General features: G+C 47.9%; 1 protein-coding gene across 1 annotated transcript in view; it reads right to left on the reverse strand.

Annotated features, from left to right (window-relative positions):
• The window catches only part of GABRA3 (gamma-aminobutyric acid (GABA) A receptor, alpha 3), a 79,363-nt gene that overhangs the window by 10,975 nt on the left and 49,219 nt on the right, over positions 1–19,169 (reverse strand). Inside the window, exons 6-9 of the mRNA XM_014955217.1 lie at positions 13,539–13,621; positions 9,704–9,847; positions 7,908–8,060; positions 4,828–5,039 (exon numbers count right to left, since the gene is read on the reverse strand). Of these exons, the coding sequence (XP_014810703.1) occupies positions 4,828–5,039; positions 7,908–8,060; positions 9,704–9,847; positions 13,539–13,621 (592 nt within the window). The remainder of the gene's footprint in view (positions 1–4,827; positions 5,040–7,907; positions 8,061–9,703; positions 9,848–13,538; positions 13,622–19,169) is intronic.

Below are 19,169 nucleotides of genomic sequence, written 5' to 3' on the forward strand. Positions count from 1 at the left end.
GCCAAAGGCATCTGAAAACAGCAGGCTGAAAGGGAGGAAAGTCATGTAAATATGAATGCTGTGGGTGGTGACAACAAGCTGCTGCTCTTTAGTGTGATCCAGAGCCCCCACGCATCATCTCAGGCTTCTCTGGACCTCAGATCAGGCTGCTCAGGTGGTACAGAGGCTTGGGAGCCTTCTCCCAGCTGCCTATGGAGTCTCCTGCCCCGGTCAGAGCTGGGAGCCTGGACAGCTTTTGGGAAGTGCCCAGAGCACACACTGCCTCCACCAAGGCACATGTTGTGTGCTCTGCTCCTGAGATGTCAGAAGAAATGGTTCAGCCTGAAGTTTACCAGGCTGTGCTTTATACGTAAGTGTTTCGGGCAAGATTTTGACAACCAAACAAAGCAAAATGTGCTTATTGCTGTCAGCTGCAAAGTAAAACCTCCAACCTTCCCTAGACACCTTTATCTGTGAGGAGTTCCACGTCCTACTGAAATAGAAGGAAAGAGTGGAAAAACAGAAGGAAACCCCACATTTGCTTTGAAAACTTGTCCTATTTAAAACATCTACATTTATGGCCCTCTTTGGGCACAGGGAGACTGAACCACTGCACAAAGCAGTCTCTGTGCTGCTCTCCTTAGGGAAAAGCTGTGAAATCTGGTCTAGAGATAAATATATTCTCTGGATATTGCAGTCTGACAAGTTCTTCCGCAACACATATACTGGAAAATAATAGCATTTTTGTTAAGTATTCTTGTCTTCAAGGTTCTCTGTTGAGGAGTTAATGGCTGAACCTCTCAATTATGGGAACTACTGGTTCTGCCTATGATCTACTGGAGATTCAGTTCTCTGCACCTGCTCCTTGGCTAGTAATTTTGGTTGGAATCAGTATCCCTCTGACAGGCCGCTCTGAAGGTCACCATCATTATCGGCAGTACTTGAGAAATGCGAGGTATCTGCCACTTGCCATTCTAGAGAAACATCACTTTAATGACCTCCAAGCAGCTCTAGCCTCTGACATACTCGTATCCTAGAATTCAAAGCCCAGCAACTGTAGCTGCCGTTCCAGCAGACGTCACTCCTTCCTCATGCCAGCCAAAGTTCCCCTCCGCAGTGTGCCAGAGGTTTGATCCTATCAGAGAATAGTAGCCAAGTGTTTTACACTGGGACTTGTTCCCTGAGCAGAGCCAAAGGCTCCGAACAATGCAATCTTGCATTAACCAGCAGGCTACATCAACGCAAGGTTACCGACAGCTGCTGGTGCAACCTTTGGCATCACTCATCCCTCCCATCTCTTTATTCAGACTATGTGGGACTGAGCCAAATGATCCCAGACTGAGCTCCCTGGATCACCAGACAAAGACTCAGAGGTTGGATCGAGTCGATAATGAACCCAACACACCACAGAGACGGCGTTGAGAGAAAGAGGGTGAAACGTTGAAGAATGACACATGGACTCTAGAGAAGATGCTGAGAACATAAATAATCACTTGGAGAGCTACAGGGGATTGCAAGTGCAGTAGGATGAAGGACACATGGCCTGAAGAGCATGGCCAGCAAGAGAAAGTCCCAGCAAAAATATATTGGTGACTTTTTCTTAGTTAAAAGACAGGTGAAAAGTACATAAAAATCCTGGACCTAACCTTCTCACCACTACAGGATTATTGTGTTAAGGATGAGAAGGATAGAGATCCAGGACTATTCCTCCATACAAAATTTATTCTTCCTTGTTCTCCTGTGTCTGACCGCAGATACTTGGTTTTGTTGCTTCTTGCCACTCAGGATTTCAGGGCAATGTCACACAAGCACAGATACAGAGCTAAGTCAGATTTTTGGTGGAAGTGGGTTTAAGTAAGCATCTTCCGTCCTGAGGAACAGGCAACACTTTTTTGCAGGAAACTCCCTGTTAAATGTCATCGTTGCAGACTTCATGAGTTTCCCTGTGGCAAAGCCCCTGTTAATGATTGTCTCTCTGGATTCTCACTGTAACAGCCACTCAGGAAGTGACCTTGTTGGCCATCTCTATGGCTGGGACGGATGGGATACAACGGATCTCACTCTGTTCAGACACAGCCCTTCTGTCCTCAAGTGGATCCTTTTAACACGGTATTTTGAGGATGCTGAAGACAGGGGGCATTGCTGGCTACTGAAACCACTCATCCCCAACTTCTGTCATCTCCCACCTTCCTCCTGCTGATGTTGGTGTTTTTTTAAAATCACCTTTACTAACAAGTTTTCCACATTGGATCCAGATACTTCTCTCTGATCTGCACCTCTAGGTTTGTTGCATACAAAAAGAGAGGAAATCTTTTGCCGTACAAAAAGAGAGGAAATCCTTCATCCACAATCAGCGATTACTGGTGGCAGACAGGAAACGCTTGGAAAAACTTTGTCAAGCATTAGTCAAGTCTTATCAGAGTGCACGCTAAAGAGAGTTTTTGGTGACATCTATGGTGATATCTGCCTGCCTTTCATTAGAGGAGAACTGCAGAGAAGGTGCAGAATAGCTTCCAGCTAGAACCAGAACCCAACTGTGGCTATAGCCAGAACATCGTCATGATCATTTATGATGCAGAGATCAATGATTCACCAAGATCAGCCCATCACGTTAGGTTCTACCTGAAAAAAATGCTCTGTTCCCGTCTAAACTGATGGGTCGACTGAAGAGGAGAAACAAAGAATGGAATCAGCCCTGAGAGAGTCAACAGGCTGGGAGTGCCTGTCAGCAACCAGCAGCTCTTACAAGGTCATGATTTCTTTCAAATGGGACGGGAAGCGTTGCTGCTGCCTACATTTGAGGTGAGGGAAGAGCTGATGCTTATTGATTTTTTTTTCATGTTCATGCAAGGACACAATCAAACCTGTAGCGAGGATCCTTCCCATCCATCAATAAAGAGCATTCTTTTTGGCCGTGGGGAAGGCTCTCCTGAGACCAGGGCTCGGTCTGGGCTTGTCACTGGTAGTTTCACTCCTGGTACAGACACTTTAAAATGCCAATAGTCATTCGTCTGCTTCCTCTTTCTTTTGTGGTTTCAACCACCTGCCTTGTCAATTGTTTCAAGAAGAGCTAATTAAAGGCTGAAACGGGGCCAATGAGGCACCTTCACTGCGTAGCGAATTCACTGCTTGGAAATATCCAATGGAATAACGATGACAAGCAAATATGGTGACACATTGTACTCCCAAGCTCCCTGAAAGCCCACCAGTCTCGAGGGATCTCTCTGAGCTGCGGACTAGGGGTGGGTTAGCCTTCTAAAACAAAGATCAGGCTTGGCTTGAAAAAAAATCCACAAATTTGAAGTCGGTCCTGATTCTCCAGCTTGATACCAATTGCAGCAAGCTCACAAAGAGCACTCCCTCTGAAACATTCCTGGTCCTGCTTTGTTTTCTTGTTTGATTACCACGTGGGCAAACACTCTACATGCTCTTACCCTATTGTTTCAGCACCGTTAGTCTTGCAGTGCTGGGTCAATGAATAAATTAAGGGGCACGCTGCTTCTATGACAAAGTGATGCTTTTGAGCCTTTGCTGCTTTTTCGCCTGTGCCCAGTTCACATAATTGCCCAAGGCTGTGTGAATCCTGACTTTGTGCTCATTTCCCCATCCCTGAAAGGGACATGGTTGCTTTGAGGACCTGTTCTGATCCTTTGCTCATGCCAACGATCCAGGAAAGGCTTCTCTCATCTCTAGAGGCCAGATTAGCATTATTGTTCACGATGGAAGTGGAAGACCATCAGCTGGCCTCCTCTGGAGCCTTTCTGCCATGAGTCTGTTGCTCAGACCACAGCTGCAAAAGCAAACAGATAGAGAGAGTCCAAGAAACACAAGAGAGGCATTCAATGCCCAGTGATGGCTGTGGCTCTCCACAAGGCTTCTGTTCTCCTGCTTTGACCTCCATACCAGAGAGATGACTGGCTGTTGTCTTTCCAAAAGTTACTGCAATTCTGCCAGGTATTTGCATATAGACCCACAACAATTTTAAACAACACATTAAAATGCAAAAGAGTAAAATAGAAAAGCCCCAGAACCAAGAACAAGGACAAAGCTGATTTTCAAATTGATTCAATAAATATAAACAGGGAGAGGCATGCTACCGTAAGCGATTTCTCTGCTCAGCCCAGATTAGATCAGTTAGGAGGGAGCGGACACGAGCAGGGGCAGCGGTGGCTGTCAGGAAGGAAGCTGCCAGAGAGGCTGATCCCGAGCGAGAAGGGAAAACGTGGGTAATGCCAGGCACTAATTTACTGCCAGTTGCCATTTCTGATTGCTTGCTTCCCACCCACCCCCTTGGCCCGAACTTACGAAGCAGTAGCTGCCGGCAGCTGTGGACCTCCCCATCGCTGCACCCATGCTTGCCCATGCCAGGGGAGACCTAGAGTCAGGGCTACCAGCCGCAGGGGACACAGCAGAGTGGGACCATCTCCATTGGCCAGGCTGGCGTCCCATGGCATATTTGGGTTTGTGTGACATGCTAGCAACATGGAGCAGGGCATTTATGGGTTGGAGGGAGAAGAAAGGAGAGAGGAGACCACCAGCGGTGCAAGACCAAAACATGCATGCATTCACATTTCCAGCAAATGGCCGTGCAGGACAGAGGGAAAAGTGAGCAGCCATGCCTGGGTGTTTTTCTCCAGCTAAGCACAGCGACCAGCCCCCCAAGCCCTTCCTCCCTTGACCCTCAAGAACTGCTCCAGTCAAGACCTGAGCTGAGGACCCCAGTAAGTAGCATCCAGCCTCCCGGAGTGCTGTGGGGCTGCATGTTACCCACTCCTGGCCCCGGCGCAGCTCTCTCGTGCAGCATTTCTTCACCACCCCCTTCTCCCTGGCCTTGGCCACAGGGCTGACCTTCATCTCTTGGGCCTCCAGCACCTTCTTGCCATCCCAAGCCCAGCTGCGCTTGGTGAAGTAGTTGACGGTGGCAAATTCGATCAGCGCAGAAAACACAAAGGCATAACAAACGGCTATGAACCAGTCCATGGCCGTCGCGTACGCCACTTTAGGTAACGAGTTTCTTGCGCTGATGCTTAGTGTGGTCATGGTGAGGACTGTGGTGACACCTGTGGAAAGACAGCAGGAGACAAGGATGGTGTGAGACCATACGCTCGTACCCACCCGGTTTCTCCTCAAACCGCAGAGTTGGCATTTCCATCACGTAAATTTAGGAGCCATCCTCCAAGCCATGCGGCCCACATTCCCACTGGAATTACCAGTCTTACCCAGCACAAGTCGATGGTGCAATTCATAGAATAATGAAACAGTCCATGTTGGAAGGGAAGTCAGCTTGTCCAGCCCCTGCTTGAACCAGGGCCAGCTTCAGGTTGCTCAGGGACTTCTCTGGTTAAGTTTGGAGTATCTCCAATTCATATAAATCAATGGCAAACATCTGCATTAGGATGAAATTAATATTCCCCAAACTCCACTGACTAGATCTCTGCTCACTATAAAAGTCCTAGCTCATAGATAGGCACCCACATTTGATTCCTCATCTGCCAGCGGGGTAAGTTGTGTGATGATAGACCCAGCTCTGTCATGGCGAAGCCTCTGGTTGCTTTTGCAATAAAAGAAAAATAATAACAAGATAACAGTAAAAAGGACAGCTACAGGGTTGAAAACTTCATGGAGGACCAGGAACTGGCCGCTCATCCAATGTGTTCTGTCAACATTTTGGATATAGTGTCTCGTGACCTGCATGGATGGACACTGGGATCCTGGGTGATGCTGGCAAGGCCAGGCACTCGTCAGTGGCCCAGGCTGCCAGGAGGAGTGTCACTACAATTTATCTTAAAAAAAATGATCTGTTGTAAAATGTCTTTTAAAGCTTTTTTCATTAAAGCAAGCAACCATTGCTATCCATTTTCCCCAATAATGTGCTTTTCAATTAAAAATGCATTAAAAACATTATAAAAATATTGACTAATTTTCACTTCCCTTAAGCCATACTCCTGGTAATTGAAGAGTTTTAATAATATTGTTGACAATACTTTCTGAGGGGCAAAAAAAAAGAGGAATAAACAATTTAAACAATTGGAATTCTCATTATTTTCTTAATAGGAAAGCAAGGCAATTTGGGAGCAAAGACATTTTTCACAAAGGTAGGTTTTAATTTTTCAGTCAGCTCTTTCCTGCTCGGTCTGAGCTCCTACTCAAGGAAAGCAGTCTAATTGCAAATCTCAGGATAATGCAGGAGGGAATCAAGTATCCTCAGAGAATGGCTCATCCCTGGTGTTGGGAGAGCAGAGACCCTCCAGAACCGCTGCAGATCTAAGAGCCCACCTGGGGCATGGACAGACACGGGGTCCAGGTGCCCACTCTGTGGGGTTTAGCTGTAGATGATTTACAGACAGATGAGTGAGGAAAGTTCATCGATGACTCCCTACGTGCCTCAACTGCTCCTATTTTCCACGTTGATTCTGTCTGAGCTCCCCCTTTTCCATTCTGCTGGAGGAAAACACCAACGCTAAGGGGCTGCATTCCCACTTCTTCACTGTTGTCACTGTTCATCGCAGCTCTTGCAGTCTGGATCGTGCAAACCAGTTTGGTGATACTAACCGACCCTGGGGATCGCTGTAGCATCTGCATCACCAGGGAAGGGAAGGCTAATCCAGTGCCTCTCCCCACCAGGGAGAAGTTGGGGTCAACTGTAAATTTTAAAGCTTGTTCATGGCCTACATTTCACAAGCCCCATAATGATCCCCTTCTAGTTCAGAACCACCTGTGAGCTTCCCTGTGTCCCGTTACAACCCACGGCACGGGGACAAGGTCCAGGCCTGCAGAGAGGGTTCAGAAAGGAGGACATCAGCTTTGCTGGGTTTGTGGGAATACTTCTATTACAACTCTTGCTACAGAGAAAACGCTTCATGATCTTTGAAAAGGCACCACTTTCTGTCTTATTCAAAAAGACAAGCAGGTGGTACCCTATATCACCTCTCTGCTTGGTGACTCTTGTCCAATACACTCTCTGTTAAGTGGTGTCTGCTGGACACTGCTATTTCCAGGAAATACAATCCTGCAGCATCACACCTGCTCTGTGAGTGTGTGCGCGAAGATACAGAACTAAAGGTCTTGGGAGGAAAGCACAAAGCAATTCTGTTATTAAATGCTTGTAAAAGCTATTAATATATGTACCATGCCAGCCTGACACTTTGCCTTGGAGAGAGCATCTGAAACCAGCTGAAGAAAAAAATAACAATATATTTACTGTGCAGTTCTACCGCCTCAGCCCAGGAACTTGTTATGTGCAGCTCTAACCAGGGGCACATTAGCAATTTCAAAGGTAGAGCTTTCAATGCCTCCCTATGTACCTATTCTCTCCTCAACTCAAAAGCCAATATAGGTAAGCAGACACAGCCAAATGCATATAATTAGATGATCAATACCTTGATTACTGTTAATATTTATGGCTTGCCTTGTAGCAGAAACATGGACAGGAGTATTTTTGCAGTGATTCAGTGGCAGCAGGGCACTAGAAAGACACTAAGAACTGCTCTGGGAAATGGCCACCAGCTTCACTGATGCCGGTCAAGGGCTGGAGAAGACCAGCTCTACTTGAAAGGACATTGTAGAGAGGTTGGTTCTGGTCTCTTCTCCCAGGTAATTAGCAATAGAACAAGAGGGAATGGCTTCAAGCTCCAACAGGATAGGTTTCGCCTGAACATTAGGAAAGAGTTTTTCACAGGAAGAGCAGTCAGGCATTGGAATAGGCTGCCCAGGGAGGTGGTTGAGTCACCATCCCTGGATGTGTTTAAGAGTCGTTCAGATGTGGTGTTGGGGGATATGGTGTAGGGGAGAACTTTGTAGGGTAGGGTAGATGGTTGGACTCGACCCAAGGGTCTTTTCCAACCTAAATGATTCTACAATTCTATGATTCTATTTGTGGTACCTTTCTCCCCCTACCCAAGAGGATTCCCTCATGCTTGCAGACTCACCAAAAACTGTTCGGGCAGGAACGGACTCCCTGTTAAGCCAGAAGGAGACCTGGGACAGGATGACCGTCATGATGCAGGGTAGGTAGGTCTGGATGACAAAGTACCCAATCTTCCTCTTGAGGTGGAAGTGTGTGGTCATGACGACATACTCTCCTGCAGAGACAGCCGGTTAGAGATGCTGAGCTGCTGGTGCTTTCCAGGGTGGGGCCAGCTGATCACCAATCCACATCTAGACCACTTAAGACCTGTCCTGAACAAACTTTCAAGTTCTTAGCTGAAACTGCAGAGTGTGTGTTGTATTGTCACTGGCTGGCATGCCCTGGTATCTTACAGCAAGGCAGGCCACCCTAACCTCCATGGGAAGGAGGGATGCATGCTCAGCATTGACTTTGCACGTCCTGCCCATGCACACACAACTGCTGTGCCATGCTAGGACATGCCCCAGTGTGCCCTGGGTGACTTTCACACAGCATCTGTCCTTTCAAAACACTTCTCTGGAGATGACTTTAATTCACTATAAAACAGTTATGGGACAAAGGCAAATCAATGCCGATAAACAACCAAGCAATAGGCTTTCCCTGTTTCACCCCAGGCACAAGATGGCTCTGGGGGGGTCTTCTCCTCATCCAGCTCCCATCCCTTTCCTGCTCCAGCCCAGGGAGCCGTGTTGTGGGTAAGATCACTTAAGTCTAGAGAGACCCTAACAGTGCTTCAGTAGGACTTCTGGAAAAATGATTTTATTTTCTCTGACAATCCTGAAAGTATTCCACCTTACCTCACTGTGACCATCTCAAAAATCGGAGCAAGTTCTGTTGTTAAAGGTCTGGGCTGTAAACCAAAGAAGCAGCTGTCCCTAATTTCCCTCAATGCCCTATTCCTCCACTCAAAGCTCTGGATATTTTGTTGGATTATTGTGCCTTTTTGTTGTGAGCATGGCTCTGCTAAATCATTACACACAGGAGCCTTTAGCAGCTTTCTTGCCACTTCAGGTTATTCATCTGTACATTTTACTACAACTTAAGTAGAGAGATGGGCCAGATATTATGACATTTAGTTCCCTGGACTCCCCACATTTCCCCAAGGGAGGTGATATGAGTTGTTACAGACAGACACTATTAAAATCAAGTGCACCAGAGAGGAAATATCCTCAAATGAGAGAACTACTGGTGCATACAGAAGAAAAAGAAAAAAAAAAAAAAAAGAAAAGAAAAGAAAAAGAAAGATGAGACACACATGAGATAACAGAAGCTATCAGTACCTGGATTCAGAGGGGAAGGGAGGAGCAGCAGATGGGAGAGAAAGATGATTAATATTGGTCATTAATCAGAGGAAACATTTGTTTGGGATAATCTTCTATTAGCTAGGATAATATTTGTGTAAGCAGATGCAGTGAAAATCACACTGAACATTATGTTGCATTTGCCTCCCCTGCCTGCAATGTTCTCCTGAGGGACTGGAAAGGGATCCAAGACAAATGAACCCACAGTACCAAGAACCAGCTGGGCAAGGTGGGGCAAATTTTCTACAAAACAGACCATTTTTAGATGCTTGAAATCAGTTTTCTAGAGGGTATGGGTGATAAGGCTCTTTCAGTGGAAACCACTAAAAGCTAAATCCTTTAGTGACTGCTCCAGATGTCCCCAGCCATATTGTCCAGCAGCACGTGGCTTGGGAACTACTGTGGAGCTCACTCTCCACAGGTCCTGCCTCTATAGTTATGCCAAATCATGACATTCAAAGCACATGGGTCTATCTTGTCTGACAGCCCAGACACCACATTATGGTCCCACAAGTACCTGTGCTGGATCGAACCATCTCTGTCCCAACAACATGGCCCAGCAGGTCATACTGGTTCAGGCGAGATCCACCCTTCGCTACTTCCACTGATTTATCCTTCCCCAGTGTCCAGGTGTAGATCACCTCTGTCTTTGTGTAGGCATCTGCAGAGGAGAAAGAAGAATGAGGTTTGTGCTTCTGCCTGACCCAGAATATACCAAAATTAGCCTGTAGCCAAATTAATCCCTGCTGTGCATTCCTCAGAGCCACATGGCTGAGCACAGCCAAGCATGGCCAGAGACCAAGGCAGTTCAGCAAATGTTAAGTCAAATGAGTGAAAGGGAGCTGGGGAGGGAAGCTGGAAGAGGGGGCAGAGCGCTGTCGTTGAGAGACACGCTGTCCCCTTGACGTGCTGACTCTGCAAGAGCTGGCTCCGAGCAGAGACAAGATAGGAAGGCGTCCAGACCAGCAGGCTGCTGGGGCAGCAGGACAGCCACAGCCCTGCCATGCCAGGGACCAGGAGAGTCACACACTGGGAGCAGCTGGCAGGAAAGGCTGAATGCGTTGAGTTTTAGGCTAAGGAGAAAAAGTTTAAAAATCTTTACCCTCACGCAGATGCAACCCTCTGCAACCTCACAAGGTAATGTGCCCTCCCACCAAGATGCTTTTTCCCCTGCACAACACTGTGGTTTGCCAGTCTCCAGGCCATTCCCCCAGTGCAGAGAAAAGCTAGAGACATATCAGGTGAGTGCCGCTGGACCGCTGGATGGAGGAGAGCCAGGCTCAGGGCCAGGACAACCTTCCAGGGGCTTGCAACTTCCCCTCTCTATCCCACCTGCCCAGCTCTCCATGTGCAAACACCTCTCTCTAACACACAGAGTCACCAGAACCTTCACAAGCCTTTGTGGCCCAACCCCTGCTTGTCCTCACAGCCTTTCCCAGCGTCACCCGCATGCTCTTGGGTTGGCCAGTTCTACAGTACCTAGAAATTGAGTCTCTCCAGACTCTACTAGAAGCTGCTTCTCCCCATATTGCCCAAGCTTCCTGTCTATACCCACTCTGCACCAGCTTTTTAGGCAAGAACTAAGTTCACTAAAACAAGTTCTTAATTCATTTTTATCACCAGCTTCTCCTATTAAGACATTAAGGAATTCTTTGGCTGGAGTCAGGTCAGGCCTACTACACAAATGCCTCAGCTCCTGCTTTGTGGAAGACTGTGCCCTGAAACCACCAGATTTCTCTAATCTTTTTAAAACAACCACTGTTACCCCTGCACTGTAGGCTTTGGCAAACCTGTTAAATACTAAGCAGGTGCTGTGCAAAGTGGGGGAGCGGTTTTGATGATCAGCCAATGTTTCTCAGCATGCAAGCGTGCTGCCTAAGCACTTCTGATGCAGGCTGGCACCTCTCACCCCATGTGCAACACTCTGCTTTTCCAGACCCTCCTTCCAGCTCTCAACATGCTTCTGAAGGCCTCCATCCTCCTTTGGGCTTAGCTTTGTACAACTCTGCCAATGCTCTTCCGCCTTGATGGGCACCACCTTCTGCTCTGGCAGTCACAGTTCACCCACCACCGCCCTCAGTCTACAAAGGAAACTTGCCCACAGTTTGATTGCCATCCTCCCTGAAAAAAAACCTAGTTGTCTACATATTTGGTCGCCCAGGACAGAATCGTATCTGGTGTCATGTAGGCATGGCATGGATGCTTGGAACATATTTAATGCCATGAAGCTTTTTTGGTTCTGCTCAATGTCTCACTTGCAATGCGGTCTAGTCCAATTCAAACAAGGACAGCTCTTTGACATTTAGTGGAGCTGGTAACTTCAACAACATCTTCTGCTAGCCTCGTCTCAGACAGCTGCTGTACAAATGTCCCATGACTGGCTTAGAAACAGTTGTTCTCTGCTGCGTACATCCATCTTCTAGGGAACATGGTGACAGGTAAAGTCATCACCTTCACTGCAAAGAATGACGCAGGTGGGCAGGTGAAGCTATCTGAAATGCCTGATGCCCTTACTTCTCCTGCAAGCTCTCTGCCTTCCCTCTTCGGGTGGCTGCCGTGGTGGCACAGGGACAGCAGGCCACTGATGAGCCATTCAGGTTGTGGGGGGTCGCTGGAAGCTGGTCACTGCAGCAAATTTGGCCCTCCTTTGAACAGCATGTGTCTGGCCCTGGTATTGTCCTTCTACTTACAGGTCTGACCCACTCCAAGCTTCTTGCAAATGAGCAGCATCCAGCTGTCGATGGCTTTTTGGTGCAAACACTAGTTTAATCCCCCTCCAACACAGGAGAGGTGAGCTCAGCTCCGTGTGGATGGGTGCTTTAAAAAAAGCTGTACTAATGTTAATCAGGGGCAGCTCTCTGAGCTGCTTGTGTCAAAACTCTCATCATTCACAGGCCAAATCAGTAAAAATACCCAGAAGAACCCCAAAGGGTGTTCCAGCAAAAATATGCACATTAATCTCTTTTCCTCACCAAGAAACATTATAAGCAATTAGATGTGGAGTAATCTGCCTTCCTGCAAGTCTTGTAATAATCCCAGAGTTTAGGCCTGAGGTATGAGATTTTATATCCCTCCTCACAAGGTCAATTAACATTAATAATTCATCCTCCTCTAAGGCTTGCTATTTTACTTACTGGCCTCAGTGATGTCTTGTGGCAACGAGTTCTACATTTAATTAGGTGCTGCCTAAGAAATAACTTTATTTTAGTAGTTTTGAATAATCCAGTTTCATGGATGCATTTTGTCATGAGGCAGAGGAGCAGATGCACATGATAAATGTGATTCCTTCTGATGTCAATCAAACTTTTCAACTTTCTTCTGAGTTAACTCCCAAATGACTATAGGAAGGAAGCACCAGTTTAGAAAGGTTGTAATTTCTCAGTTTTCTTAAGGTCCAAGAGGGAGGTTACTGGTAAGGGCTCATCCCTTAGTTGGAGGTGGGTAACTCTTCCTTCTAATGCAAACAGGGACTGAGAGTGGTGCTCAGTTTGCTGGACCAGGCAGAGCTGGACTAGGAAATTTATTTCCACATTGTGGCGAACCAGTGGCTTGGGATTTGGTTCCCACTCACTTTAGGAACAAAAGCAAAAGAAATTTAACTTGCATACAGGAGAGAAGAGGGAGCTTGTTGCTAGGCAGGGACAGGGAAGCCCAGGTGGATGAGCAGCTGCAAGCCTGGGAGGCTGGGAGCAGCTTTCAACTCAGCAACAGCCTCCAAACCTTCCCTAAACCAGGACCCTCGGGTATTGGGACTGAGATTCCCAGAATTTCCAAGCCTTTTACTTGAGAGCAGCCTGCCTCACAGACTGAAGAGGAGCAAGAGGTTTGTAAGCTCCATTGGAGCATGGAGCCAGGGCAACCAGAAATCTCAGGCTCTCCCCAGAGTGGCAGGAGTGATGTGGGGAAGCTGGATAGGATACCTAGAAACAGATACCACTGCTATCTTCCCAAAGATGTCCCCACAGGATCACCTTGTGATGAAAGAAAAGCATCTCTGAGTTTTCTACCAATGCAGATCCTGCTGAGGCAGCGATGAAGAGGCAGTGCTTCCCCCCCAAGGCAGGGAGGGCAACGGAAAGCTGCTGCTCTTACTTCCCTAATAACCTTACAGCAAAACCATAGGTGTCTACCCCATCCTGAGCCAGAACAGACCAGAGATTTGCTTGCTACCCATTTTGGACACTGGTAGGAATTGCATGTGAGAGATACCAGAAACAAATTTTTGGTCATGTTATCGTTAGGAATAATAATTAATAATGCTGTTACTAAAACACCAGAAAACACTAGCCACACAGAGGACTGCTCCTTAGCTCTGTACCCACCTCCTTGCAGAGGCTGAGCAGGGTACTTACAGCTCCCGAATTTCAGCGGGCAAGCGTGCACATCCATTGGGAAGTCCTCCAGGTGCATAGGGCACTCTGCATGAATCGTTAGCCTACAAGACAAAACACAGGGCACGATCAGAAACACACGGCCGTGGAGGCTCCCACCCGGCCCTTCTGCCACAGCATCCCTGCCCTGCATCCATCAAATGCGACAAAGGCCACGATGTGGTCACTAACCTCTGGGTCTCTGGGCAGAAGGCCATCAGCTGCGGAGAGAACGGCAGGCACACAGACCTGGCCACCTTTTCCCATTCTATAAACTCAACCCTATTGACTGAGTTCATCTTTATCCACTCAGTGCAATCAGAAAATCTGCCAAAGCCCAGGACCTCTGTTTGCTTACGCACTGTGCACAAAGAGCTCATTAATGCCTGGGGCCAGGGGACATCTCGGGGACCGTGCTGGAAAGCGGAGGGAAAGGGCTTCTGGAGAACACGTCCTGTTCTTCCTACTGGTCTGGAAGGAGCCGAGGGCTGGCAAGTTGTTGAGTCAGGAAGCCACAGCGCTGCTGGGCTTGTTGAACAATGTCAGTCAGAGCCATGAAGCTGCAGGTGTTGCACCAGGGCACAACACAACCCTGTGCATGTGGGGGCACCTCAACCCACCTCCCCTGGCTCTTTCCTCGCTGGTGGGAAGGATGCTGCAGGCGGAGGCAGAACTGTGTGTCCTGGGGCTGTTTTTGGGGGGGTGCAGGACAACTTGTGCACTTCAGGCATCCACCAAATCCCAATAGGATACCTCGTCAGGAAGCGGTTTTTTGAGGGAGGCACAACCACGAAAGCGGTGTGCTGCAGAACACGGGGCCAGGCATTAAAGGCTCTGTTATAAAAGGCTCTAAAATAGGTAGCTCTAAGCTCGTGTTCCTTCCTGAAGTACTGCAAAGCCCGCAGCCTAGGAGGGGGAGAGCCAGGACAGACGGCTTCCCAGGAGACCTCTAATACAATCTTCTCTGAAGGAACCATTGGTAGAAAAAATGACCCGCTTCTGACGGCTCGGCAAAATAGCAAATAAACCATGACAGGAGGAACAGGTGGATACAGAGGGCCAGTGCACAGACCGAAGGGCTGAAGGTGGCTTGTGGAAAACCTGGGTCAAGAAGCACAGTGGAAAGCATCTTTTGAGATATTTTTCTTCGGCTGGAAAAAAGGTTCAGGTAAGTTATTCTTCATAGAAAATACCGAGTCATGTTTTACATTTAGTCAAATGTAAAACAAACCCTGAAAAAAATGAAAGGGTTCAGATTTTGTTTGCTAAAAGGAACCAAGAAAAAAAAAAAAGGAAAGAAAAGAAAAGAAAAATAAAGGTTATTTCTTTGAGGTGGAAATCAATCCACAAAAAAATAAAAAAAAAAAAGAGGAAACTGTTCTTTAAATGGCATAAAAGATTTGGTGGACAAAGCCAAGGACTTCACAAATTGCCCTAAAAAGCCCTGTGGGGGAAACAAAGCAGAATCGCTTGGAGGTGGCAGGGGATCTCCGGGGCTGCAGCGATGGTGGCTGCAGGCGGCAGATGGTGCTGTGACAGGAGGACACCAGCGCGAGCGAGGGATGGAGCAGCAACAAAATTCCTGCACAGCTGCTCCGCGTCGGCTGCGCTGGAAAACTCTCTGTTGGCTGTGAATTCTGCTCTGCCAGGTGAGGAAACGAACCTCGCCATTTCACACCCACGTCCAGCCTCATCTGCTTCTTTTAGAGGGTCCAGGAAAGCTGGCATCCCCACGAGAGACGGGCAGAGGCATTAAATCAAGAAGTGGAGGAGCAGAGCTGGAAGATGCTGTAACTTTGATGGGGCAGGGCTGGGTGGCCAAAACCCTCCTGCGTGACCCAGAGTCCCTGCAGCACCCACAGCAGGGATTTAAACACTGGTTAACCCAGCCTTTGGGAATGTCTGGGAGGTGAGGCATGTGATCCCTTTGCAGTGGTCGCTGGGGTCACCGTGCTGCTGAGCAGATGGCACCATGGGGAAGTCTACGCCTTAGTCTTGTATGAGCTAGAAAAGGAAAGCGGTGAGTTTCCTGCAGACCTTCTGAACCCAGCCCCACAGCATTTTAGTGGTACCTCCCTGCTCCTTAATGGAACAGCAGCACATATTCATTTCTGCTGTTTTTCAGTGCCAGGCACCACTGTCCTGTCTCCACTGGGCGCATCCACCCCACTGTGCCCCAGAAACTACTCCACAGGCTGGGCAGGGAAACCTATAAAAGCAACTCTCAAAATCAGGACAGGTTGGATCCTGATAAACAGCTCTTAGCTACTCAGCATCAGCTGGACTTGGTCCCTGTATGTCCCATGGAGACTGGGGCTTCATGCACTGAAGCCCTGAGGGGCTGGCTGTTGAGTCCCGAGGGCTCACAGCCCAACCATGGCTGATGCAATGCTCCATACTCTGGCCAGGTTAATCACAGCCAGTTTATTGGGTCTATGCCAGCTGACTCCACCTCCAGTAGAGGAAGCCAGTGGATATTTATAGAGAAGTAGGAAACCTGGGTGGTTTCAGAGCAAACCACACCTTGCTGTCATCTCCCAGCAGCTGGTGGCTTACGGCGTTCATGGTTCAGAGGTGACTGAGAGACCAAGGACCGCTTTTACTCTAAGTATGCCAATCCTTTCTGAATCCATGTACATGGATAGTGACCACAATGTCCTGTAGTAACCATTCTACTGACAAAGAGGTGATGATGACTGTCCTGTTTGCGTTATGTCTGGCCCCAGCTTGGCTCCCTCACCCATCCGAGAACCACTGTGTGGCCAATACAACTTCCTTGGAAACAAATCATTCTTTCTGACTTGCTGATCGCTTCTTCAGCTCTGGACTGAATGTATCTGTTTTACAAGAGACAGAAGATGACCTAATCTTTAGGACTTCAACCAAGACTCATTGAAGTCAACTGAAAGACTGACAGTGATTTTGAGACAAGCCTACAAGCACACTGTTGGAATGATTTTCTTCTGGACACTCGAAGGGCACCGTGAACAAATTACTCATTTGCTCTGATGTGTTTCTGTTGTAACCGGGATAAAGATTAGGATTTCAAGAAGCAGGTATGAAAACAAGCACGGTGTCAACTCAACAGCCTCGCTCCTCCAGTTCTGTTTCTTTTGTGATGCTTTGTTCTGTCAAGTTCACTTGGGGAGCTTCATGGTTGGCAAGCCTGTCAAGCGTGTCCTCAAGGATCTTACCATTGAATTATTTCTGTGTCCTTTCCATCTGCAATGGAATTTTTTTCTTCTAATATTTGTCACTGTAACTTGTGTAAAGGAAATGCTGATGCATTTCCCCTGTCTCACTCAGCAGGATGCTCAAGACTTCTTCTTTTCACCTTCCTATTCCTTTGTTGCCTTCACTAATTGCTTTATTATTTCAAAAGGCTTTTAGCTGGGTGTTCCCAAAGCTGGCTTTTCCAAAGGACCTCTCCTCTGATCAGTGCTTTCCTTCTGATGTATCCTGAATTCCCCCAAAAAACAAGAACTGTACTGTTCATCCACTGTACTGTTTGCAAGTCTTGGCAGTCATCAACAGCCACCATGAATAAGGCTGAACAACTCAAAGGACTGCAGATTGTGGGTCTGGTCATTGAGTGACATTTGGAGCTGCCAGAAAGAGCCTCAGAGGGGGCCAGGACGGCAGCAGAGACCAGCTGGCACAAGCTGGCTTTGGCCATACCCTCCTGTCCTCTCCAGGCCATGGCCAACAAGAGCAAGTGTTGTCAAGGGACACTGGATGACTCCATAGGCGTGTGGGAATGCAGCAATTACATTTTAGATCTAAAGTGTATTTTATTAGCTAAGCCAGAAAACACCACCACAATAAATCCATCAACAAAGCGCTGAAAAAGCAACCTAATCTGCTGCTTTCCACCTACAACTGAAGGAACTTTAAAGTCTCCTGAAATTAACCAAAAGAGAAAATGCCATCTCATTCCAGTGGGGAGCCTGGTTCAGCAACCTCAGCCAGCCCAAAGTCACAGATAACACACGAAGGGAGTCAGCTCCCCTGCTGCAGGGGGAAGCAATCCCCCCTCCCAGGTGTTGTCCCTTGCCTCAAACCTCTTCGATTTGCCCCGACACACGCCGGGGTGTGCTGGCTCTCCGAGATGCTCTCCCCACGACCAGAGTTTATGCACTGCTGCTTGCTCCTGCCCACTCCTTGTTCCCCCTGCATCCCTTGGCCATCTTTCACCCCTTCTCCTGCAGCCTCTCTTGCACACGCTCATCTTTCAGAGTGCTAATTAGCAGAGGTATTTAGGCGAGCTGCAGAATCAATCAGCGCTCAGGAGAGTGCCCACATTCCCCTTCCACTCCCCCTCCCGCGCTGGCCTTCCCCGTCACCTCCTGTTGCTGGCGAAGGACTCCTCAGCACCATATGCTTTGCTTAATGAAACGTCAAAATGTCAAACTAAGAGGAATGTATCTGGCTTCCCAGACAATTACCGCTGCCTCTGCAGCATTTGGGTAAAAGAGCCTGTTGCAGAGATTCTCATCTTTGCCCCTTTTACCCTGGGTAAGGGAGCTCACGGCCAGCTAGCCACAGGGGTTTGCTTCAATGCTCTGATGCCCTGTTCAGGTCCAGACATTTGAGCCCTGAACTGTCATTATAAAGCCTAAACAGCATGTGAAAAATAGACAAGCTGCCAGCAACCACATAATCCAGCTGTTGTGCCCTTTGGCTCATCTGTCCCAGGCGCCAGCAGTAACTTATGCAGAACTGTCTTGAAATCAAATCCCAGATTCCCCATGTTTTCTCTTCACTTTGCTGGCACAATGGCAGCCAAAGTGGAACATCCAGGAGAGAAACCATGTTTTTCTCTTTAAAGTCATGGGAAGTCCTTTGAACTGCTCAACACAATGGCAAGAAGCGTGAATCAGGCTAAACATACCTCTCCCAGGGCTGACGGTACAACAAACCACTTCAGCTTCGTTCTCATGGTTACCGGGAGCTTAGCGAAGCCTTTGATGTGTCATTAGAGCCCCTGTCGTTACCTGCGTCGTGGTGCTGCAGGATGAGCGAGAGCCTCAGTCCAATTTCTGGGACGCAAATGTAATAATCCCTTGGTGTATGTGTGGTACAAAAACATGACAGCACCCTGCACAGCAGAACCGACTTTGTTTATGCCGGGGATACTGCTTGAGTTTTGTCCTGATTTCTCCTCTAGGAGATTCATTAATAACCACATTCAGGCCGAACAGTGTTTATGGTTTAGGCTGTGTGAGAATCTAGGTTAGGTTTAATTGCTGGGGTTTGAGCTTGAAAGCCAAATTGCTTCTAGGATCCTCGTGCTGGAGCTGAAAGCACTGAATTCACTTTGCATCCTCCCCCAGCCCCTGGAGATTTCAGCCCATGATGGCAGAAATGCAGCGAGATAAGGTGATCCCTGAAGATTTCTCCCTCCTGGGACAGCTTCCTTACAGAAGTTTGCCTCCACAAAACCAAGCCTGGAAAACAGATCATTTCTTCTCTTTGGATCCACTCTGGGATCTGTCAGGCAGGGAAAGGCAGGCTGTGCAAATCTCATCTCATCTATTCATCTGCTGGTGTGCTTAGCAGTCCAGCTTTGGTCTGCTCGGGTCTGTTTACACTGCTGTCTAGGACCAGCCCTGA

The sequence above is a fragment of the Calidris pugnax genome, unplaced genomic scaffold (genome assembly GCF_001431845.1).
Source record: "Calidris pugnax isolate Ruff unplaced genomic scaffold, ASM143184v1 scaffold38, whole genome shotgun sequence".
Taxonomy (NCBI): domain Eukaryota; kingdom Metazoa; phylum Chordata; class Aves; order Charadriiformes; family Scolopacidae; genus Calidris; species Calidris pugnax.